This window comes from Zonotrichia albicollis, chromosome 32, assembly GCF_047830755.1.
Source record: "Zonotrichia albicollis isolate bZonAlb1 chromosome 32, bZonAlb1.hap1, whole genome shotgun sequence".
NCBI classification, from domain to species: domain Eukaryota; kingdom Metazoa; phylum Chordata; class Aves; order Passeriformes; family Passerellidae; genus Zonotrichia; species Zonotrichia albicollis.
In genome coordinates, this window is record NC_133850.1 from 453634 (window position 1) to 478421 (window position 24788).

At 58.6% G+C, this 24788-nt stretch overlaps 1 protein-coding gene across 5 annotated transcripts; it reads left to right on the forward strand.

The window, feature by feature from the left end:
* On the forward strand, window positions 1–24711 carry TNPO2 (transportin 2). Of its 5 annotated transcripts, XM_074530323.1 has the most exons (25): window positions 2–183; window positions 1327–1402; window positions 2043–2192; window positions 4004–4110; window positions 4208–4341; window positions 6573–6654; window positions 7304–7426; window positions 7537–7655; window positions 8123–8183; window positions 10256–10421; window positions 11472–11624; window positions 13459–13684; window positions 15734–15905; window positions 17200–17286; window positions 17370–17477; window positions 17564–17722; window positions 17801–17888; window positions 18208–18306; window positions 18399–18494; window positions 20244–20319; window positions 20440–20539; window positions 21951–22025; window positions 22553–22576; window positions 23739–23845; window positions 24184–24711. In XM_074530323.1, the coding sequence occupies exons 1-24, from the start codon at window positions 85–87 to the stop codon at window positions 23820–23822; spliced, it is 2664 nt and encodes an 887-aa protein (XP_074386424.1). In that variant the 5' UTR covers window positions 2–84; the 3' UTR covers window positions 23823–23845; window positions 24184–24711. The 5 variants fall into 5 exon arrangements, with proteins under 5 accessions (XP_074386427.1, XP_074386424.1, XP_074386423.1 ...); XM_074530322.1 differs by lacking the exon at window positions 22553–22576 and having other exon boundaries at window positions 23715–23845; XM_074530324.1 differs by lacking the exons at window positions 22553–22576; window positions 23739–23845; window positions 24184–24711 and adding an exon at window positions 23540–23609.
* The last annotated feature ends 77 nt before the right edge of the window (window positions 24712–24788 follow it).

The following is a 24788-nucleotide window of genomic DNA, read 5'->3' on the forward strand; positions in this document are numbered from 1 at the left end:
TCTCTGTCCCCACAGCCCCGGGACCGGAGCCCCCCCAGACCCCTCGGGACCCCCCGGGACCCCTCCCCGGGGCCCCCCCGGGCCATGGACTGGCAGCCGGACGAGCAGGGCCTGCAGCAGGTGCTGCAGCTGCTCAAGGACTCGCAGTCACCCAACACGGCCACGCAGAGGGTGGTGCAGGACGTATCCGCACGGGGATGGGGCTGGGGGTGCTGGGATGGGACCCTTGGGGGGCTGGGGGTGCTGGGAGGGGACCCCCGGGGGGCTGGGGGTGCTGGGATGGGAGCCTTGGGGGGCTGGGGCACTGGGATGGGGGACTGGGGTGCTGGGATGGGAGCCTTGTGGGGCTGGGGGTGCTGGGATGGAGCCTTGGGGGGCTGGGGGTGCTGGGATGGGACCCGCGAGGGCTGGGGGTGCTGGGATGGGAGCCTTGAGGGCTGGGGGTGCTGGGATGGGAGCCTTGAGGGGCTGGGGGTGCTGGATGGGACCCTTGGGGGGCTGGGGGTGCTGGGATGGGAGCCTTGGGGGGCTGGGGGCACTGGGAGGGGATCACCAGGATGGGGCTGGGGGTGCTGGGATGGAGGTGGGGCACCGGGAGGGAATGGACCCCAAGATGGGATTGGGACCACCTGGAGTGGGGCTGGGACCACCAGAGATGAGATTGGGACCCCCAGAATGGAGCTGGGACCCCCAGAATGGGGCTGGGGCCCTCAGGATGGGGTTGAGACACCCAGGATGGGATTGGGACCCTCGAGATGGGATTGGGATCCTCAGGATGGAGATGGGACCCCAAAAGATGGGGCTGAGACCCCAAAGATGAGGCTGGGACCCCCAGAAGGAGGCTGGGACCCCCAGAATGGGGTTGGGACCCCCAGGATGGGATTGGGACCCTCAGGATGGGATTGGGACCCCCAAGATGGGATTGGGACCCTCAGGATGGGGCTGGGACCACCAGGGATGAGATTGGGACCCCCAGAATGGGACTGGGACTCCCAGAATGGGGCTGGGACCCCAAGATGGGATTGGGATCCTCAGGATGGAGATGGGACCCCAGAAGATGAGGCTGGGACCCCCAGAAGGAGGCTGGGACCCTCAGGATGGGATTGGGACCCCCAGGATGGGGTTGGGACCCCCAGGATGGGATTGGGACCCTCAGGATGGGATTGAGAAACCCAGGATGGAGCTCGGACCCCCAGCTAGGTATGGGGATTCAGACCCCTGGGGAAGGGGGTTTTTTGTCATGTGGGGTGGGGGTCCCTGGATGTCCCTGGGGGTCTCTGGGGGGTCTCTTGGGGGTCTCTGTCCCTCCTTGACCCCCCCGTGCAGAAGCTGAAGCAGCTGAACCAATTCCCCGACTTCAACAATTACCTGATCTTCGTGCTCACCCGCCTCAAGTCTGAAGGTGGGGGGGGGTCCTGAGGGGGTCTGGGGGTGTCACTGACCCCTGGGGGTGTCACTGACCCCTGGGGGGGGCACAGGTGACCCTTGGGGGGTTTCAGTGACCCCTGGGGGGGCTCACAGACCCCATTTGTGCCCCCCCAGATGAGCCCACGCGCTCGCTGAGCGGGCTGATCCCGGGGGTCTGGGGGTCCCAAGGTTCCTGGGGGGGTCTGGGGGTGTCACTGACCCCTGGGGGGCACAGGTGACCCCTGGGGGGTTTCAGTGACCCCTGGGGGGGGCACAGGTGACCCCTGGGGGGTGTCAGTGACCCCTGGGGGGGGCTCAGACCCCATTTCTGCCCCCCAGATGAGCCCACGCGCTCACTGAGCGGGCTGATCCCGGGGGTCTGGGGGGTCCCAAGGGGGGTCCTGGGGCTCTGGGGTGGTTCTGGGGGGGTCCTGGGGGGCTCTGGGGGCACAGGTGACCCCCGGGGGGGCTCACAGACCCCGTTTGTGTCCCCCCAGATGAGCCCACGCGCTTGCTGAGCGGGCTGATCCCGGGGGTCTCAGGGATCCCAAGGGGGGTCCCGGGGCTCTGGGGGGGCTCTGGGGGCACAGGTGACCCCCGGGGGGGGCTCACAGACCCCGTTTGTGCCCCCCCAGATGAGCCCACACGCTCGCTGAGCGGGCTGATCCTCAAGAACAACGTCAAGGCTCATTTCCAGAGCTTCCCCCCGCCCGTGGCCGAGTTCATCAAGCAGGAGTGCCTGAACCACCTGGGCGACGCCTCCTCGCTGATCCGGGCCACCATCGGTGAGGGCACACCTGGGGGCACACCTGGGCACACCTGGGTACACCTGGGACACCTGGGCACACCTGGGACACACCTGGGTAACTGTGGGAGCCAAAATCCTGACACAAAACACCCCTGGGTTACACCTGGGCAATGCCTCCTTGCTGATCCGGGCCACCATCGGTGAGGGCACACACCTGGGCACACCTGGGCACACCTGGGGCACACCTGGGACACACCTGGGCACACCTGGGCACACACCTGGGGGTGTGTGGGACACACCTGGGTACCTGGGGGACACACCTGGGGAACTGTGTGAGCCAAAATCCTGACACAAAACACCCCTGGGTTACACCTGGGCGATGCCTCCTCACTGATCTGGGCCACCATTGGTGAGGGCACACCTGGGCACACACCTGGGCACACCTGGGCACACCTGGGCACACCTGGGTACGTGGGGGACACACCTGGGGCACACCTGGGCACACACCTGGGGCACACCTGAGGGCACACCTGGGCACACCTGGGACACACCTGGGTAACTGTGTGAGCCAAAATCCTGACACAAAACACCCCTGGGTTACACCTGGGCACACCTGGGCACACCTCAGGGCGTGTGGGACACACCTGGGCACACACCTGGGCACACCTGGGCACACACCTGGGCACACCTGGGTAACTGTGTGAGCCAAAATCCTGACACAAAACACCCCTGGGCACACCTGGGCACACACCTCGGGGTATGTGGGACACACCTGGGTACACCTGGGTACCTGGGCACACCTGGGGGCACACCTGGGCACACCTGGGGCACACCTGGGTACCTGGGGGACACACCTGGGGAACTGTGGGACCCAAAATCCTGACACTAAACACCCCTGGGTTACACCTGGGCGATGCCTCCTCGCTGATCCGGGCCACCATCGGTGAGGGCACACCTGGGGGCACACCTGGGCACACCTGGGGGCACACCTGGGTACCTGGGGCACACCTGGGTACCTGGGGGACACACCTGGGGAACTGTGTGAGCCAAAATCCTGACACAAAACACCCCTGGGTTACACCTGGGCGACACCTCCTCGCTGATCCGGGCCACCATCGGTGAGGGCACACACCTGGGGCACACCTGGGGGCACCTGGGTACCTGGGGGACACCTGGGTACCTGGGGGCACACCTGGGCACACACCTGGGCACACCTGGGTACCTGGGGGACACACCTGGGGAACTGTGGGACCCTAAACCCTGACCCAAAAACTGCTCTGGGAGCTCTGGTCACCTGTGGGACCCCCCCAAAACCCCCTCAAATCCCCCCAAATCCAGCTCACCTGTGCACCTGCCCGCAGGTATCCTGATCACCACCATTACCTCCCAAGGGCGAGCTGCAGATGGGACCCCAAACACCCAGAAACCCCCTCAAACCTCCCCCCAAAAACCCCTCAAAAACCCCTCAAAACACCCCAAAACCCCCCAAATCTCCCCCAGATCCTATTGTCATCTCACCTGTGCACCTGTCCCCAGGTATCCTGATCACCACCATCGCCTCCAAGGGCGAGCTGCAGATGGGACCCCAAAACCCCCTCAAACCTCCCCAAAAACCCCTCAAAACACCCCAAAACCCCCCAAATCTCCCCCCAGATCCTATTCTCATCTCACCTGTCCCCAGGTATCCTGATCACCACCATCACCTCCAAGGGGGAGCTGCAGATGGGACCCCAAACACCCCAAAACCCCCTCAAACCTCCCCCCAAAAACCCCTCAAAAACCCATCAAAACCCCAAAATTTCACCCCAAAACCCCTCAAATCCAGCTCACCTGTGCACCTGTCCGCAGGTATCCTGATCACCACCATCGCCTCCAAAGGGGAGCTGCAGATGTGGCCGGAGCTGCTGCCCCAGCTCTGTAACCTGCTCAACTCCGAGGATTACAACACCTGCGAGGTGCACCTGGGGGGGGCAGCTGGGCACGCACCTGGGGAGGGGGGCGTGGCCACCGCTGACCCCGCCCCCCCTGCCCTGCCCTCACCTGTGCTCCCAGGGGGCCTTTGGGGCGCTGCAGAAAATCTGCGAGGACTCCTCGGAGCTGCTGGACAGCGACGCCCTGAACCGGCCCCTCAACGTCATGATCCCCAAATTCCTGCAGTTCTTCAAGCACTGCAGCCCCAAAATCAGGTGAGAGGCAGGTGGGCACACACCTGTGCCCCTTTGACATGGGGATATGGGGGTGATTCATTGCTCTTGATTTCCAAAAATGTTCCAATTCCCAAATTCTGATCCCCAAATTCCTGCAGTTCTTCAAGCACTGCAGCCCCAAAATCAGGTGAGAGGCAGGTGGGCATACACCTGTGCCCAGGTACCTGGGGGATATGGAGATATGGGGGTGATTCATTGCTGTTGATTTCCAAAAATGTTCTGGTCCCCAAATTCTGATCCCCAAATTCCTGCAGTTCTTCAAGCACTGCAGCCCCAAAATCAGGTGAGACACAGGTGGGCATACACCTGTGCCCAGGTACCTGGGGAACATGGGGATATGGAGGTGATTCATTGCTCCATTGGCACCAAAAAATCCTGATTTCCAAAAATGTTCTGGTCCCCAAATTCTCAAATTCTGATCCCTAAATTCCTGCGGTTCTTCAAGCACTGCAGCCCCAAAATCAGGTGTGGGACAGGTGGGAGGTGGGTGGGCACACACCTGTGCCCAGGTACCTGGGGGATATGGGGGTGATTCATTGCTGTTGATTTCCAAAAATGTTCTGGTCCCCAAATTCCCAAATTCTGATCCCCAAATTCCTGCAGTTCTTCAAGCACTGCAGCCCCAAAATCAGGTGAGAGACAGGTGGGCACACACCTGTGCCCAGGTACCTGGGGGATGTGTTTGTCTGGTGGCCTCAAAATATCCAGGTTTACAAAAATGTTCCAATTCCCAAATTCTGATCCCCAAATTCCTGCAGTTCTTCAAGCACTACATCCCCAAAATCAGGTGTGGGACAGGTGGGTTAGGGGGAACAGGTAGGTCTGGGGGTGCCCAGGTGGGGTTTGGGGGTGCCCAGGTGGGGTTTGGGGGTGCCCAGGTGAATCTGGGGGTGCCCAGGTGAATTTGGGGGTGCCCAGGTGAATCTGGGGGTGCCCAGGTGGGATCTGGGGGTGCCCAGGTGAGTCTGGGGGTGCCCAGGTGGGATCTGGGGGTGCCCAGGTGAATCTGGGGGTGCCCAGGTGGGATCTGGGAGTGCCCAAGTGGGGTTTAGGGGTGCCCAGGTGAATCTGGGGGTGCCCAGGTGGGGTTTGGGGGTGCCCAGGTGGGATCTGGGGGTGCCCGGGTGAGTCTGGGGGTGCCCAGGTGAATCTGGGGGTGCCCAGGTGGGGTTTGGGAGTGCCCAGGTGAATCTGGGTGTGCCCAGGTGAATCTGGGGGTGCCCAGGTGGGATCTGGGGGTGCCCAGGTGGGGTTTGAGTGTGCCCAGGTGAGTCTGGGGGTGCCCAGGTGGGATCTGGGGGTGCCCAGGTGGGATCTGGGGGTACCCAGGTGGGATCTGGGGGTACCCAGGTGAATCTGGGGGTGCCCAGGTGAGTCTGGGAGTGCCCAGGTGGGATCTGGTGGTTCCCAGGTGAGTCTGGGGGTACCCAGGTGAGTCTGGGGGTGCCCAGGTGGCATCTGGGGGTGCCCAGGTGAATCTGGGGGTGCCCAGGTGGGATCTGGGGGTGCCCAGGTGGGGTTTGGGGGTGCCCAGGTGAGTCTGGGAGTGCCCAGGTGAGTCTGGGGGTGCCCAGGTGGGGTTTGGGGGTGCCCAGGTGAGTCTGGGAGTGCCCAGGTGAATCTGGGGGTGCCCAGGTGGGATCTGGGAGTGCCCAGGTGAGTCTGGGGGTGCCCAGGTGAGTCTGGGGGTGCCCAGGTGGGATCTGGGAGTGCCCAGGGGGGATCTGGGGGTGCCCAGGTGGGGTTTGGGGGTGCCCAGGTGAGTCTGGGGGTGCCCAGGTGAGTCTGGGGGTGCCCAGGTGGGATCTGGGGGTGCCCAGGTGAGTCTGGGGGTTCCAAGGTGGGGTTTGGGGGTACCCAGGTGAATCTGGGAGTGCCCAGGTGAGTCTGGGGGTACCCAGGTGAGTCTGGGGGTGCCCAGGTGAATCTGGGGGTGCCCAGGTGAGTCTGGGGGTGCCCAGGTGAATCTGGGGGTGCCCAGGTGGGATCTGGTGGTTCTCAGGTGAATTTGGGAGTGCCCAGGTGAATCTGGGGGTGCCCAGGTGGGATCTGGGGGTGCCCAGGTGAGATCTGGGGGTGCCCAGGTGGGATCTGGGAGTGCCCAGGTGGGGTTTGGGGGTGCCCAGGTGAGTCTGGGGGTGCCCAGGTGGGATCTGGGGGTGCCCAGGTGAGTCTGGGGGTGCCCAGGTGACCGCTGCCCCCCCGCCCAGGTCCCACGCCATCGCCTGTGTGAATCAGTTCATCATGGACCGGGCGCAGGCGCTGATGGAGAACATCGACACCTTCATCGAGGTGGGGGCGCACCTGGGGTCTCACCTGTCCCCCTCCCCAGTACCTGGGGGTCCCTGAGGGTCCCTGGGGGTCTCACCTGTCCCCCCCCCATCACCTGAGGGTCCCTGGGGGTCTCACCTGTCACCCCCCCCATCACCTGGGGGTCTCACCTGTCCCCCCCCCATCACCTGGGGGTCTCACCTGTCCCTCCCCATCACCTGGGGGTCCCTGGGGGTCCCTGGGGGTCTCACCTGTCCCCCCCCCATCACCTGGGGGTCCCTGTGTGTCCCTGGGGGTCTCACCTGTCCCTCCCCATCACCTGGGGGTCCCTGGGGGTCTCACCTGTCCCCCTCCCCATCACCTGGGGGTCTCACCTGTCCCCCTCCCCAGCACCTGGGGGTCTCACCTGGGTGTCCCTGGGGGTCTCACCTGTTCCCCCTCCCCATCACCTGGGGATCCCTGGGGGTCCCTGGGGGTCTCACCTGTCCCCCTCCCATCACCTGGGTGTCCCTGGGGGTCCCTGGGGGTTCCTGGGGGTCTCACCTGTCCCCTCCCCATTAACTGGGGGTCTCACCTGGGGGTCCCTGGGGATCTCACCTGTCCTCCCCCCCATCACCTGGGGGTCCCTGTGTGTCCCTGGGGGTCTCACCTGTCCCCCCCCCCCCCCCAGCACCTGTTTGCGCTGGCGGTGGACGAGGACCCCGAGGTTCGCAAGAACGTTTGCCGGGCGCTGGTGATGCTGCTGGAGGTGCGGATCGACCGCCTGATCCCGCACATGTACAGCATCATCCAGGTGAGGGGCTGGGGGCTCCCCGGGCCGGGGGAGGGGTCTGGGGGTACCCTGGGCCAGGGGAGGGGTCTGGGGGTACCTGTGAGCTCACCTGTGCCCCCTCCCCATCCCAGTACATGCTGCAGAGGACGCAGGACAGCGATGAGAACGTGGCGCTGGAGGCCTGCGAGTTCTGGCTGACGCTGGCCGAGCAGCCCATCTGCAAGGACGTGCTGACGGCGCACCTGGTGCAGTGAGTGAGCCATGAATGTGCCCAAATCTACCCCAAAATATACCCAAAATATACCCCAAATCCGCCTCTAAATCCATGGTGCACCTGGTGCAGTGAGCGAGCCGTGAACGTACACTAAATATACCCAAATTCACCCCAAATTACCCCAAAACCCACAGCACACCTGGTGCAGTGAGTGAGCCATAAATGTACCCAAATATACCCCAAATATACCCCAAATTCACCCCAAGATGTACAGCACGCCTGGTGCAGTGAGTGACCCTAAAATATACCCAAATCTACCCCAAAATATACCCAAAATATACCCCAAATCCGCCTCTACACCCATGGCGCACCTGGTGCAGTGAGTGAGCCTAAATACCCGAAATATACCCTAAGATCTACCCCAAAATCCACCCCAAATTGACCCCAAATCCCCCAAATTCACCCCAAATCCCCCAAATTGACCCCAAAATCTCCCCGTCCAGGCTGATCCCCATCCTGGTGCACGGGATGAGGTACTCGGAGATCGACATCATCCTGCTCAAGGTGGGCACGGGGGGCATGAGGGGCACTGGGGGGCACTGGGGGGCACTGGGGGGGTGCTGGGGGGGCATTGGGGGGGCATTGGGGCTGTACTGGGAGCACTGGGGGGCACTGGGGGGGTACTGGGGGGCACTGGGGGCACTGGGGGGCAATGGGGGTACTGGGGGCACTGGGGGGGGCACTGGGAGCACTGGGGGGCACTGGGGGGACACTGGGGGCACTGGGGTGGTACTGGGGGGCACTGGGGGGGCATTTGGGGGGGCACTGGGGGGCATTGGGGGGCACTGGGGTGGTACTGGGGGTGCACTGGGGGGGCACTGGGGGGCATTGGGGTGCACTGGGGGGGCATGGGGGGGGTACTGGGAGCACTCGGGGGGGCACTGGGGGGCACTGGGGGGGCACTGGGGGGTAGTGGGGGGGCACTGGGGGTACTGGGAGCACTGGGGGGCACTGGGGGGCACTGGGGCTGTACTGGGGGGCACTGGGGGACACTGGGGGGGCACTGGGGGGGCACTGGGGGGTAGTGGGGGGGCACTGGGGGCACTGGGAGCACTGGGGGGCACTGGGGCTGTACTGGGGGGGCACTGGGGGGGCACTGGGGGTACTGGGGGGGCACTGGGGGGGCACTGGGGGGCACTGGGGGGGCACTGGGGGTACTGGGGGGCACTGGGGGACACTGGGGGGCACTGGGGGGCACTGGGGGTATTGGGGGGCACTGGGGGACACTGGGGGGCACTGGGGGGCACTGGGGGTACTGGGGGGCACTGGGGGGCACTGGGGGTACTGGGGGGCATTGGGGGGCACTGGGGGGCACTGGGGGCACTGGGGGGCACTGGGGGTACTGGGGGGCACTGGAGATGATGACAGCTTCAGACTGACCCCCCTGATGGTCACTTGTGTTCGTACTGTCTGATCCGCCACGGGGGGGGGCTCTGTCACGATGACGTCACGTCGCGATGACATCACGTCGTGATGCAATGGCGTGTTACGATACGATGATGTGTAGTAATGCAATGATGTCACGTTGCAATATGATGATGTCACGTTAAGATACAATGACATCATGCAGCAACACAATGATGTCGCCTTGTAATGCAACGATGTCGTGCTGTAACACGATGATGTCACGATATGGTGACGTCACATCGTGATGTAATGGTATCAAGTTGTGATATGATTGTGTGATGTTACAATACGATGTCATCATGTTGCAATATGATGGTGTCATGCCGCAATACAATTACATCATGTCACGATATGATGACATCATGCCATGATATGATGACATTGCACCATGATATGATGGTGTAGTGCTGCAATACAGTGACTTTATGTCACGGTATGATGACATCACATCACGATACAACAGCATTATGTCACGATGCAACGATGTCACACTTCGATACAGCGACATCAGGATACGGTGGTGTCACGCTGCAATACAATGACTTTATGTCACAATACAATGATGTCATATCACGATACAACAGCATTACGCCGTGATGCGATGACATCACACCACAATACAATGACTTTATGTCGCGATACATGACATCACGCCACCATACAACATCAAACCACCATACAACGACATCACACCACAACACAATGCTGTTGTGTTGCGATACACCGGTTCCATGTTGCGATACACCGGTTCCATGTCGCAATACAGTGGTGTCATGTTACGATACACTGGTTCCACGTCGCGATACACTGACATCGTGTCGTGATACACGGGTGCCATGTCACGATACAATGACATCACGTCGCGATACAATGACATCACGTCGCGATACAACGACATCATGTCGCGATACAACGACATCATGTCGTGATACAATGGCATCAAGTCGCGATACAATGACGTCACATTGCGATACAATGACACCATGTTGCGATACAATGACACCATGTTGCGATACAATGGCACCATGTTGCGATACAACGACATCACGTCGCGATACAACGACATCACGTCGCGATACAATGACATCACGTCGCGATACAACGACATCATGTCGCGATACGACGACATCATGTCGCGATACAATGACACCACGTCGCGGTTCCCGCAGGGCGACGTGGAGGAGGACGAGGCGGTGCCCGACAGCGAGCAGGACATCAAACCGCGCTTCCACAAATCGCGCACGGTGACGCTGGCGCACGAGGAGCAGCGCGGGGACGGCGACGGCGACGGGGACGACGAGGACGACGACGACACGCTCAGCGACTGGAACCTCAGTACGGACGGGGTGAAACTGGGGGGTTTGGGGTGAATCTGAGGGGTTTTGGGGTGAATCTGGGGGTTTTGGGGTGAATCTGGGGGATTTAGGGACAACGACGACACGCTCAGCGACTGGAACCTCAGTAGGGACTGGGAATGGGGGTTTGGGGTGAATCTGGGGGGTTTGGGGTGAAACTGGGGGGTTTGGGGTGTCCCTGAGGGGTTTTGGGGTGAATCTGGGGGGTTTGGGGATGACAATGACACGCTGAGCGACTGGAACCTCAGTAGGGACTGGGACGGGGGGTTTGGGGTGAATCTGGGGGGTTTGGGGTGAAACTGGGGGGGTTTGGGGTGTCCCTGAGGGGTTTTGGGGTGAAACTGGGGGGTTTTGGGGTGAATCTGGGGGGTTTGGGGACAACGACGACACGCTGAGCGACTGGAACCTCAGTAGGGACGGGAATGGGGGATTTGGGGTGAAACTGGGGGGTTTAGGGACAACGACGACACGCTCAGCGACTGGAACCTCAGTAGGGACGGGTTTGGGGTGAATCTGGGGGGTTTTGGGGTGCCCCTGAGGGATTTTGGGGTGAAACTGGGGGATTTTGGGGTGTCCCTGAGGGGGTTTGGGGTGAATCTGGGGGGTTTTGGGGTGAATCTGGGGGGTTTTGGGGTGAATCTGGGGGTTTTGGGGTCACTGTGGGTTTGGGCTGAATCTGGGAGTTCTGTGGTGTCCCCCTGATGGATTTGGGGTGTCCCTGTGGGTTCTGTGGTGTCCCCGTGATGGATTTGGGGTGAATTTGGGGGGTTTTGTGGTGTCCCCCTGGTGGATTTGGGGTGTCCCTGTGGGTTCTGTGTTGTCCCCCTGATGGATTTGGGGTGCCCCCGTGGGTTTTGGGGTGTCTCCCTGATGGATTTGGGGTGTCCCTGTGGGTTTTGGGGTCCCCCTGATGGGTTTGGGGTGTCCCCGTGGGTTCTGTGGTGTCCCCATGATGGGTTTGGGGTCCCCCCCGTGGGTTTGGGGTCCCCCCCGTGGGTTTTGGTGCCCCCGTTAACCCCCGCGTGCCCAGGGAAGTGCTCGGCGGCGGCGCTGGACGTGCTGGCCAACGTGTTCCGGGAGGAGCTGCTGCCCCACCTGCTGCCCCTGCTCAAGGAGCTGCTCTTCCACCTCGAGTGGGTGGTCAAGGAGTCGGGGATCCTGGTCCTGGGGGCCATTGCTGAAGGTGGGCACCCCAAAATACCCGGGGGGACCCCAAAATCAGCCCCAAATCCATCCCGATCCAGGGGACACCAAACACAGCCCCAAACACATCCCAGTCTAGGGGATCCTGGTGCTGGGCGCCATCGCTGAAGGTGGGCACCCCAAAACACCTGGGGGGACCCCAAAATCATCCCCAAACCCGTCCCAGTCTAGGGGATCCTGGTGCTGGGCGCCATCGCTGAAGGTGGGCACCCCAAAATATCCTGGGGGACCCCAAAATCAGCCCCAAATCCATCCTGATCCAGGGGACACCAAACACAGCCCCAAACCCACCCCACTCCAGGGTATTATTGCTGAAGGTGGGCACCCCAAAATACCCTGGGGCACCCCAAAATCAGCCCCAAATCCATCCCGATCCAGGGGACCCCAAAATCAGCCCCCAATCCAGGGGACATCAAACACAGCCCCAAACCTGTCCCAGTCTAGGGGATCCTGGTGCTGGGCGCCATCGCTGAAGGTGGGCACCCCAAAACACCCGGGGGGACCCCAAAATCAGCCCCAAATCCATCCTGATCCAGGGGACCCCAAAATCAGCCCCAAATCCATCCTCCAATCCAGAGGATCCTGGTCCTGGGGGCCATCGCTGAAGGTGGGCACCCCAAAACACCCTGGGGCACCCCAAAATCAGCCCCAAACCCGTCCCAGTCTAGGGGATCCTGGTGCTGGGTGCCATCGCTGAAGGTGGGCACCCCAAAACACCCTGGGGCACCCCAAAATCAGCACCAAACCCGTCCCAGTCTAGGGGATCCTGGTGCTGGGTGCCATCGCTTGAAGGTGGGCACCCCAAAACACCCGGGGGGACCCCAAAATCAGCCCCAAACCCGTCCCAGTCTAGGGGATCCTGGTGCTGGGCGCCATCGCTGAAGGTGGGCACCCCAAAATATCCTAGGGGACCCCAAAATCAGCCCCAAATCCATCCTCCAATCCAGGGCACCCCAAACACAGCCCCAAATCCATCCTTCAATCCAGAGGGTCCTGGTTCTGGGCGCCATTGCTGAAGGTGGGCACCCCAAAATATCCTAGGGGACCCCAAAATCAGCCCCAAATCCATCCTGATCCAGGGGACACCAAACACAGCCCCAAACCCGTCCCAGTCTAGGGGATCCTGGTCCTGGGGCCATCGATGAAGGTGGGCACCCCAAAACACCTGGGGGGACCCCAAAATCAGCCCCAAATCCATCCTCCAATCCAGAGGATCCTGGTTATGGGGGCTATCACTGAAGGTGGGCACCCCAAAACGCCCTGGGGCACCCCAAAATACTCTGGGGGCACCCCAAAAACACCCCCTGCCCACCCCACAGGCTGCATGCAGGGCATGGTGCCCTACCTGCCCAAGTTCATCCCGCACCTGATCCCGCACCTGATCCTACACCTGATCCCACACCTGATCCCACACCTGATCCCACACCTGATCCCGCACCTGATCCCACACCTGACCTACACCTGATCCCACACCTGATCCCACACCTGATCCTACACCTGATCCCACACCTGATCCCACACCTGATCCCACACCTGATCCCGCACCTGATCCTACACCTGATCCCACACCTGTCCCCGTGTTTCAGGGTGCATGCAGGGCATGGTGCCGTACCTGCCTGAGCTCATCCCGCACCTGATCCCACACCTGATCCCGCACCTGATCCCCTCTCTCAGGGTGTATGCAGGGCATGGTGCCGTACCTGCCCGAGCTCATCCCACACCTGATCCCCTCTCTCAGGGTGCATGCAGGGCATGGTTCCGTACCTGCCCGAGCTCATCCCACACCTGATCCCACACCTGTCCCCATGTTTCAGGGTGCATGCAGGGCATGGTGCCCTACCTGCCCGAGCTCATCCCACACCTGATCCGCTGCCTGGCCGACCGCAAGGCCCTGGTGCGCTCCATCGCCTGCTGGACCCTGAGCCGCTACGCGCACTGGGTGGTGGCGCAGCCGCCCGAGCTCTACCTGAAACCCCTCATGACCGAGCTGCTGCAGCGCATCCTGGACGGCAACAAGCGCGTGCAGGAGGCTGCCTGCAGGTGGGACTGGGGCAGGGGACACTGGGGGGAGGTGGGATGGGTGGGACAGGTGGGGTGGGATGGGTGGGACAGGTGACACTGGGGACATGGGATGGGTGGGACAGGTGGGACAGGTGGGGTGGGATGGAGCTGCAGCGCATCCTGGACGGCAACAAGCACGTGCAGGAGGCCGCCTGCAGGTGGGACAGGGACAGGGGACACTGTGGGGACATGGGATGGGTGGGACAGGTGGGACAGGTGGGGTGGGATGGAGCTGCAGCGCATCCTGGACGGCAACAAGCGCGTGCAGGAGGCTGCCTGCAGGTGGGACAGGGGCAGGGGACACTGGGGGGACATGGGATGGGTGGGACAGGGGACACTGGGACACCGTGGGGAGGTGGGATGGGTGGGACAGGGATGGGGACACTGGGACACTGTGGGGACATGGGATGGGTGGGACAGGTGAGACAAGGATGGGTGGGATGGGTGGGACAGGTGGGGTGGGATAGGTGACACTGGGGGAGGACAGGTGGGACAGGGGACAGGGATGGGGGGACAGGGGGGACAGGGACAGGTGGGATGGGATGGGATCAATGGGATGGGATGGAATCAATGGGATCAACGAGATAGGATGGAATTGATGGAATCAATGGGATCAATGGGATGGAATCAATGGGATCAATGGAATCAATGGGATCAATGGGATGGGATGGAACCAATGGGATCAATGGGATAGGATGGAATTGATGGAATCAATGGGATCAATGGGATAGAATCAATGGGATCAATGGGATGGGATGGAATCAATGGGATTAATGGGATGGGATGGAATCAATGGGATCGATGGGATGGAATCAATGGGATCGATGGGATGGAATCAATGGAATCAATGGGATCAATGGGATGGGGTGGAATCAATGGGATCAATGGGATGGAATCGATGGGATCAACGGGATGGGATGGGATCAATGGGATGGGATGGAATCGATGGGATCAATGGGATGGAATCAATGGGATCAATGGGATGGGATGGGATCAATGGAATTGATGGGATGGAATCGATGGGATCAGTGGAATCAATGGGATCAGTGGGATCAATGGGATGGGATGGAACCAATGGGATCAATGGGATGGAATCAATGGGATGGGATGGGATGGGATGGATGGGACAGGTGACACTGGGACACTGTGGGGAGGTGGGACAAGGACAGATGGGATGGGTGGGACAGAGGGGACAAGGACAGGTGACACTGGGGGAGAAATGTGAGAGGGAATAGGTGACACTGTGGGGGGAAATGTGAGAGGGGATGGATGGGACAGGGACGGGGACAGGTGGGATGGGGACACTGGGGTGGGACAGTGACAGTGGGCGGGGACAGATGGGATGGGATGGGTGACACTGCAGGGGGACAGATGGGACAGGGACAGTGGGGATGGTGGGGTGGGACAGGTGACACTGGGGAGGGACAGGTGGGACAGGGGACACTGGGAACACAGGGTGGGACAGGTGACATTGGGGACACAGGGTGGGACAGGTGGGACAGGGGACATTGGGAACACAGGGTGGGACAGGTGGGACAGGTGACACTGGGGAGGGACAGATGGGACAGGTGACATTGGGGACACAGGGTGGGACAGATGGGACAGGTGACATTGGGAACACAGGGTGGGACAGGTGGGACAGGTGGGACAGGTGACATTGGGGACACAGGGTGGGACAGGTGACATTGGGGACACAGGGTGGGACAGGTGGGACAGGTGACACTGGGAACACAGGGTGGGACAGGTGGGACAGGTGACATTGGGAACACAGGGTGGGACAGGTGACACTGGGGACACAGGGTGGGACAGGTGACATTGGGGACACCCAGGAGCCCGCCGGGGGTGATGACAGCACTGCCCCGATCCCAGTGAGGACGTTCTGTGTTCGTACTGCCTGACCCGGCAGGGCCCCCGCGCTGCTCTGGGGGATCCCCTGAGGTTTGGGGTGTCCCCACGAGGTTTTTGGGGTGTCCCCACGAGGTTTTTGGGGCGTCCCCACGAGGTTTTGGGGTGTCCCTGTCCCCGCAGCGCCTTTGCCACGCTGGAGGAGGAGGCGTGCACGGAGCTGGTGCCGTACCTGAGCTTCATCCTGGACACGCTGGTGTTCGCCTTCGGCAAGTACCAGCACAAGAACCTGCTCATCCTCTACGACGCCATCGGCACGCTGGCCGACTCCGTGGGCCACCACCTCAACCAGCCGGTGTGTCCCCGTGTCCCCAAACCCCCCTGGTGTCCCCATGTCCCCAAAATCCTCCCTGGTGTCCCCCGGTGTCCCCAGACCCCCCCCCGGTGTCCCTGCCCGGTGATGACCACAGACATTCGAATCCCGAATTCCCCCTGTGGATCTCTGTGCTCTGAGGGCCTCAGGGCATCGCCAGGTGGCACCTGCTTGGTGTCCCCAACTCCTCCTGGGTGTCCCCAAGCCCTCCTGAATGTCCCCAAGCCCTGCTTGGTGTCCCCAACCCTTCCTAGGTGTCCCCAAGCCCTGCTTGGTGTCCCCAACCCCTTCTTGGTGTCCCCAAGCCCTGCTTGGTGTCCCCAACCCCTCTGAGATGTCCCCAGTCCCTCCAGGGTGTCCCCAACTCCTTCTGGTTGTCTCCAACCCTGTTCTGGGTGTCCCCAAGCCCTCTGAGCTGTCCCCTCCCCATGTCCCTCTGTCCCCTCCCCATGTCCCTCTGTCCCCTCTCCATGTCCCTCTGTCCCCTCTCCATGTCCCTCTGTCCCCACGCCATGTCCCTCTGTCCCCACCCCATGTCCCTCTGTCCCCTCCCCATGTCCCTCTGTCCCCAACCCCCCTGAGCTGTCCCCAAGCCCCCCTGAGCTGTCCCCTCCCCATGTCCCTCTGTCCCCTCCCCATGTCCCTCTGTCCCCACGCCCCTGAGCTGTCCCCAACCCCTCTGAGCTGTCCCCTCCCCATGTCCCTCTGTCCCCATGCCATGTCCCTCTGTCTCCAAGCCCCTCTGAGCTGTCCCCTCCCCATGTCCCTCTGTCCCCTCCCCATGTCCCTCTGTCCCCACCCCATGTCCCTCTGTCCCCACCCCATGTCCCTCTGTCCCCACCCCATGTCCCTGTGTCCCCTCCCCATGTCCCTCTGTCTCCAACCCCTCTGAGCTGTCCCCTTCCCATGTCCCTCTGTCCCATCCCCATGTCCCTCTGTCCCCACGCCATGTCCGTCTGTCCCCACCCCATGTCCGTCTGTCCCCATGCCATATCCCTGTGTCCCCAAGCTCTCTGAGCTGTCCCCAACCCCTCTGAGCTGTCCCCTCCCCATGTCCGTCTGTCCCCACCCCATGTCCCTCTGTCCCCTCCCCATGTCTCTCTGTCCCCACCCCATGTCCCTCTGTCCCCACCCCCCTGAGCTGTCCCCAAGCCCCTGAGCTGTCCCCACCCCATGTCCCTCTGTCCCCAAGCCCCTCTGAGCTGTCCCCACCCCATGTCCCTCTGTCCCCACGCCATGTCCCTCTGTCCCCTTTGAGCTGTCCCTCTGTCCCCAGGAGTACATCCAGAAGCTGATGCCGCCGCTGATCCAGAAGTGGAACGAGCTCAAGGACGAGGACAAGGACCTGTTCCCGCTGCTGGAGGTGGGGCAGGGACACGTTCAGGGCTATGGGGGGGTTGGTGGCCGTCCCCGAGCGCGTCCCCACGGTGTCCCTGCTGTCCCCAGTGCCTGTCCTCGGTGGCCACAGCCCTGCAGAGCGGCTTCCTGCCCTACTGCGAGCCCGTCTACCAGCGCTGCGTCACCCTGGTGCAGAAAACGCTGGCCCAGGCCATGGTGAGCCCTCCCTGTGCCCCCAGGGGTGGCAGTGACGGTGACAGTGACACTGACGGTGACACTGACAGTGCCAATGTCCCCCCCAGATGTACAACCAGCACCCCGAGCAGTACGAGGCCCCCGACAAGGATTTCATGATCGTGGCCCTGGACCTGCTCAGCGGCCTGGCCGAGGGGCTGGGCGGGCACGTGGAGCAGCTCGTGGCCCGCTCCAACATCATGACCCTGCTGTTCCAGTGCATGCAGGTGAGATGGGGGGACCCTCCCCTGAACCCCCAAATCCCCAGGGAGCCCCCCAAGCTCACCCGTGTGTGCCCCTGGCAGGACACGATGCCCGAGGTGCGGCAGAGCTCCTTCGCCCTGCTGGGGGACCTGACCAAGGCCTGCTTCGTGCACGTCAAACCCTGCATTGGTGAGTGTTGGGGTTCCCTGAGTGAGTGTTGGGGTTCCCCCAGCCCTGCACCAGTGAGTGTTGGGGTTCCCTGAGTGAGTGTTGGGGTTCCCCCAGCCCTGCATGGGTGAGTGTTGGGGTTCCCCCAGCCCTGCATGGGTGAGTGTTGGGGTTCCCTGAGTGAGTGTTGGGGTTCCCCAAGCTCTGCATGGGTGAGTGTTGGGGTTCCCTGAGTGAGTGTTGGGGTTCCCTGAGTGAGTGTTGGGGTTCCCCAAGCCCTGCATCGGTGTTGGGGTTCCCCGGGCTGGGGACGCCCCCACATTCACCTGTGCCCCCCCAGCCGAGTTCATGCCCATCCTGGGCACCAACCTGAACCCCGAGTTCATCTCCGTGTGCAACAACGCCACCTGGGCCATCGGCGAGATCTGCATGCAGATGGGTGAGAGACCCCCTGAGCCCCCCCACCATGGGCACCCCAAAACCTCCCTGGGCACCCCCAAAACCCCTCCTGACCCCCCCTGTGCCCCCCAGGGTCGGAGATGCAGCCCTACGTGCCCATGGTGCTGCAGAACCTGGTGGAGATCATCAACCGCCCCAACACCCCCAAAACCCTGCTGGAGAACACCGGTGAGCCTGGGGGACCCCAAAAACCTGGGGGGACCCCAAAAACCTGGGGGGACCCCAAAAGGGATGGGAACAGGGCTGGGGGACCCCAAAACCCTGGGGACAGGGGGACCCCAAAACCCTGCTGGAGAACACCGGTGAGCCAGGGGGACCCCAAAAACCTGGGGGGACCCCAAAAGGGATGGGGACAGGGCTGGGGGACCCCAAAACCCTGCTGGAGAACACTGGTGAGCCAGGGGGACACCAAAACTGATAGGGACCCCAAAAACCTGGGGGAACCCCAAAAGGGATGGGGAAAGGGCTGGGGGACCCTGAAACCCTGCTGGAGAACACCGGTGAGATTGGGGGACCCCAAAACTGATAGGGACCCCAAAAACCGGGAGAGCCCCAAAAACCTGAGGGGGACCCCAAAAGTGATGGGGACAGGGCTGGGGGACCCTGAAACCCTGCTGGAGAACACTGGTGAGCCAGGGGGACCCCAAAAACCTGGGGGGACCCCAAAAACCTGGGGGGACCCCAAAAGTGATGGGGAAAGGGCTGGGGGACCCTGAAACCCTGCTGGAGAACACTGGTGATGGGGGGGACCCCAAAACTGATAGGAACCCCAAAAACCAGGAGAGCCCCAAAAACCTGAGGGGGACCCCAAAAACCTGAGGGGGACCCCAAAAGTGATGGGGAAAGGGCTGGGGGACCCCAAAATCCTGCTGGAGAACACCAGTGAGCCAGGGGGACCCCAAAAACCTGGGGTACCCCAAAAGTGATGGGGACAGGGCTGGGGGACCCTGAAACCCTGCTGGAGAACACTGGTGATGGGGGGCACCCCAAAACTGATAGGGACCCCAAAAACCTGGGGGGACCCCAAAAACCTGAGGGGGACCCCAAAAACCTGGGGGGACCCAAAAAACCTGCTGGGGTACCCCAAAACTGATGGGGAAAGGGCTGGGGGACCCCAAAATCCTGCTGGAGAACACCGGTGAGATTGGGGGGCCCCAAAAACCTGCTGGGGACCCCAAAACCCTGCTGGAGACAGAGCAGGGGGTGGTCTGGAATAGGGATTTATTTCTATTTAATTGTGTAATATTGATTGAATTTATAGAGTACAAAGAGAAGAGAAAGGATTTGGTTTTGTCGTCAAAGTTTTATTTTTTAAAGTGTTGTTATATTTAAATATTATTGTGTTTCAGAACGTGATTGCATTTTACAGTTTTAAATTGTGACTTTTACTACGGGACACAGAATTATAAGTGTATAAATATAGAGATATTATAAATATATGTTGTTATAGATATTCTAAAAATATATTGTTGTGACTATATAAGGATATAAATACAGTAAAATATGTGAATATATACTATAAGTATAAATATAAATATAAATATAAATATAAATATAAATATAAATATAAATATATACAATTATATTAAAATATGTAAACATATAAATATAATAAATATATAAGTATTATGAAGATGTTAGGTAAACATATAAATATAATAAATATATAAGTATTATGAAGATATAAATATGTAAGTACAGTAAAATAATATATATTATAAAATAAACATAAGTATATAAAATTAAATAAGTATATAGATATATATACCATAGATATAAGTATACAAATATATAAAGACTAAATAAATATATAAAAATAATATATAAATATTAAAAATATACCAATAAATGTATATAATGCCAATAAATGTATAAAAATAAATTGTTATAAATGTATAAACTCTCCCTTTTCCCCAGCCATCACCATCGGCCGCCTGGGTTTCGTGTGTCCCCAGGAGGTGGCACCGATGCTGCAGCAATTCATCCGGCCCTGGTAAATCCCCTTTTTGCACCCCAAAATCCCCTTTATTCCCCCCAAACCCCCATGGTTCCCCCCGGATTTCCCTTTGTTCCCCATTTTCCCCAAAATCCCGGTTTTTCCCCCCAATCCCAGGTGCACGTCGCTGCGGAACATCCGCGATAACGAGGAGAAGGACTCGGCCTTCCGGGGCATCTGCGTCATGATCGGGGTCAACCCGGGCGGCGTCGTGCAGGTACGGGGGGGCTGAACTGGGGAGGGGTCCCCAAAATTGGGGAGGGGTCTCAAAACCCGGGGGCGGGGCTAAAAACCTGGGGGCGGGGCAAAAAACTGGGGGCGGGGCCAGAATTGGAGGGCGGGGCCAAAAACCTGGGGGTGGGGCCAGAATGGGAGGGCGGGGCCAAAAAACCTGGAGGTGGGGCCAAAAACCTGGGGGCGGAGCAAAAACCATGGGGGCGGGGAAAAAACTGGGGGCGGGCCCAAAACCTGGGGGCGGGACCAAAAACCTGGGGGCGGGACCAAAAACCTGGGGCGGAACACAAAACCTGGGGGCAGGGCAAAAACCCTGGGGGCGGGGCCAAAACCGGGGGGCGGGGCAAAAAACTGGAGGCGGGACAAAAAACCTGGGGGCAGGGCAAAAAACCTGGGGTCGGGGAAAAAAAACCTGGGGGCGGGACCCAAAACCTGGGGGCGGGGCCAGAAACCTGGGGCGGAACACAAAACCTGGGGGCGGGCCCAAAAACCTGGGGGCGGGGCCAAAACCCTGGGGGCGGGGCTAAAAACCTGGGGGCGGGGAAAAAACCCTGGGGGCGGGACAAAAAGACTGGGGGCGGGGCCAGAATGGGAGGGCGGGGCCCAAAAATCTGGGGGTGGGGCCAAAAAACCCGGGGGCGGGGCCAAAAACCTGGGGCGGGGCCAAAACCTGGGGGCGGGGCCAAAAACCTGGGGGCGGGGCTAAAAACCTGGGGCGGGGCCAAAACCTGGGGGCGGGGCCAAAAACATGGGGGCGGGGCAAAAACCTGGGGGCGGGCCCAAAACCTGGGGGCGGGACCAAAACATAGGGGTGGGACCAAAAACCTGGGGGTGGGGCAAAAACTTGGGGGTGGGGCCATAACCTGGGGGCGGGGCCAGAATTGGAGAGCAGGCCCAAAACCCTGGGGGCGGGGCCAGAATTGGAGGGCGGGGCAAAAACCTGGGGGCAGGGCCAAAAACCTGGGGTGTAACACAAAACCTGGGGGCGGGGCCAAAACCTGGGGGCGGGGCAAAAAACCTGGGGTCGGGACCAAAAACCTGGGGTCGGGGCCAGAATGGGAGGGCGGGGCCAAAATAGTCCAGGGGACTCCCCAAAATCAAGGAGGGGGCCCGAAATTGGGGGGGCCCAGGGGGCAATTTGAGGAGAGAACAGCTGGGTTTGGGGATCCCTGGGGCCCCCACATTTCCTCTCCTTTTTTGGGCCATTTCTCCCCATTTTTGGGGTGTTTTCCCTTCCATTTTTGGGTCATTTTCCCACCATTTTTGGGCTGTTTCTCTCCATTTTGGGGTGTTTTTCCCTCCCATTTTTGGGGTAATTTCCCACCCATTTTTGGGATGTTTTTCCTCCCATTTTTTGGGTATTTTTCCCCCATTTTTGTCCCATTTCCCCCCAGGATTTCATTTTCTTCTGTGATGCCGTGGCCTCCTGGGTGAGCCCCAAGGACGACCTGCGGGACATGTTCTACAAGGTCTGGATATTTTATTTATTATTCAATTACATAGTTGTATTATATTATATTATATTATATTACATTATATTATATTATATTACATTACATTACATTACATTACATTACATTACATTACACTATATATTTATTATAACTTATTTATATATTTATATTCATTCATTTATATTCATTCATTTATTTAAATTTTATTTCTATTTAATTTATTAATATATTTATTACATTATCACATTAAATATATTATATTATTATAATTTATTTATATTTACAATTATATTATATATTTATACTTATACATAATACATATATAATTAATATATAATATATATAGTTTATATTTAGTTATTTTTTATTTTTTTTATATATATATTTTATATATATTTATTTCATTTGGGGAGGGGTCTCCCTGCCCCTCCCCCCCCCAGATCCTGCAGGGGTTCAAGGCACAGGTGTGGGAGGGGAACTGGGCACATTTATATTTAATTTATTTTTATTTAATTTCTATTTAATTTATTTTTATTTCTCAGATCCTGCACGGGTTCAAGGCCCAGGTGGGGGAGGGGAACTGGGCGCATTTATATTTAATTTATTTCTATTTAATTTATTTTTATTTCTCAGATCCTGCACGGGTTCAAGGCGCAGGTGGGGGAGGGGAACTGGGCACATTTATTTCTATTTAATTTATTTATATTTATATTTAATTTATTTTCATTTCTCAGATCCTGCACGGGTTCAAGGCGCAGGTGGGGGAGGGGAACTGGGCACATTTATTTCTATTTAATTTATTTCTATTTAATTTATTTAATTTTTATTTCTCAGATCCTGCACAGGTTCAAGGCACAGGCAGGGGAGGGGAACTGGGCACATTTCTATTTAATTTATTTATATTTATATTTATTTCTATTTTATTTCCATTTCTCAGATCCTGCACGGGTTCAAGGCGCAGGCGGGGGATTTAATTTATTTCTATTTAATTTCTATTTAATTTATTTCTCAGATCCTGCACGGGTTCAAGGCGCAGGTGGGGGAGGGGAACTGGGCACATTTATTTCTATTTAATTTCTATTTAATTTATTTATATTTAATTTATTTTTATTTCTCAGATCCTGCACGGGTTCAAGGCGCAGGTGGGGGAGGGGAACTGGGCACATTTATATTTAATTTATTTCTATTTAATTTATTTCTATTTAATTTATTTCTATTTAATTAATTTCTATTCAATTTATTTCTATTTAATTTCTATTTAATTTATTTTTATTTCTCAGATCCTGCACGGGTTCAAGGCGCAGGTGGGGGAGGGGAACTGGGCACATTTATATTTAATTTATTTCTATTTAATTTTCATTTCTCAGATCCTGCACGGGTTCAAGGCGCAGGTGGGGGAGGGGAACTGGGCACATTTATATTTAATTTCTATTTAATTTATTTCTCAGATCCTGCACGGGTTCAAGGCGCAGGTGGGGGAGGGGAACTGGGCGCATTTATATTTAATTTATATTTAATTTATTTCTCAGATCCTGCACGGGTTCAAGGCGCAGGTGGGCGAGGGGAACTGGGCGCATTTATATTTAATTTATATTTAATTTATTTCTCAGATCCTGCACGGGTTCAAGGCGCAGGTGGGCGAGGGGAACTGGGCACATTTATTGATATTTATTTATTTCTATTTAATTTATTTTCATTTCTCAGATCCTGCACGGGTTCAAGGCGCAGGTGGGGGAGGGGAACTGGGCGCATTTCTCGGAGCAGTTCCCGCCCCTGCTCAAGGAGCGGCTGGCGGCGTTCTATGGGCTGTGACAGCGGGGTGACACCTGCCACAGGTGAGGGGCTGGGGACCCCAAAAAACCCCAAAAAAATCCCCCAAAAAACCCCAAAAAATCCCACAAAATCCCCTCAAAAAACCCCAAAAAAATCCCCCAAAAATATCCCCCAAAAAACCCCAACCACCCCCAAACAAACATTCAAAACCCCCAAAAACAACTCCCCCAAAACCTCTAAAATAAACCCAACAATACCAAAAAAACCCCAAAAAAACCAAATTAAACCCCGAGACTCCCAAAATTCACAAAAAAAAAAAACAAAAAAAAAAACCCCAAAAAAGCCCCAAAACCCAACAAATGCTCCCCAAAATTGACCAATTCTCTGTGTCCTCCCCCAGGTCGGAGCTCACCGGGACGGACCCAGAGCGGCCCCGCGGTGCCCCCGGGGGGGGTCCCGGTACCGGGAGGGGGGAGGGGTCCCCAAGAGGAGTTTGACCTTTGACCCCCAGAGGAATTTGGGGGGGAGGGGCGGGGTAGGGGGTGGGGGCTGCCCCAAAATCCGCGCTGGGGGAGGGGAGGGCGCGAACCAATCGGGGCTGGAGGGGCCGCGGAGGGTGGGGGAGGGGCCCGTTCCCGTGTGTGTCCCCCCGGTGTCCCCCCGGTGTCCCCTCCCCCCCCGCCCCTCCCCCACGCGAGCCCCGGGTGGGGGTGGGGGAGGGGCCGAGCCGCAGCCGTTGTGCTTTCTGTGAGCGAGTCGGTGCCACGTCCCGCGTGTCTGGTTTATTTCCCCGTGCCCGTTCCCGTTTCCGTTCGTTTTTTTACCGTTTCCAAGGGCGGGGATCGGGAGGGGGGGGGAGGGGAGGGGGAGGGCAGGACCCGCTGGTGTCGCGCCGGGCGGCACAAAGAAAAGGCCGTTGTGGACCGTGCGCTGTGTCCGTGTCGTTTGTTACCGGGGACGGGGCGGGGAAAGAACCGGGGAGGGTCCGTGGGCGCCGCCATTACC

What these genes read in the sequence shown, in the direction of transcription:
- TNPO2 (XM_074530323.1), top strand. Translation starts at nt 85, where the DNA reads ATGGACTGGCAGCCGGACGAGCAGGGCCTGCAGCAGGTGCTGCAGCTG. An exon ending in CAGCAATTCATCCGGCCCTG is followed by an intron (nt 20,320 to 20,439) that starts GTAAATCCCCTT and finishes CCCCAATCCCAG; the next exon opens with GTGCACGTCGCTGCGGAACA. An exon ending in ACCCGGGCGGCGTCGTGCAG is followed by an intron (nt 20,540 to 21,950) that starts GTACGGGGGGGC and finishes ATTTCCCCCCAG; the next exon opens with GATTTCATTTTCTTCTGTGA.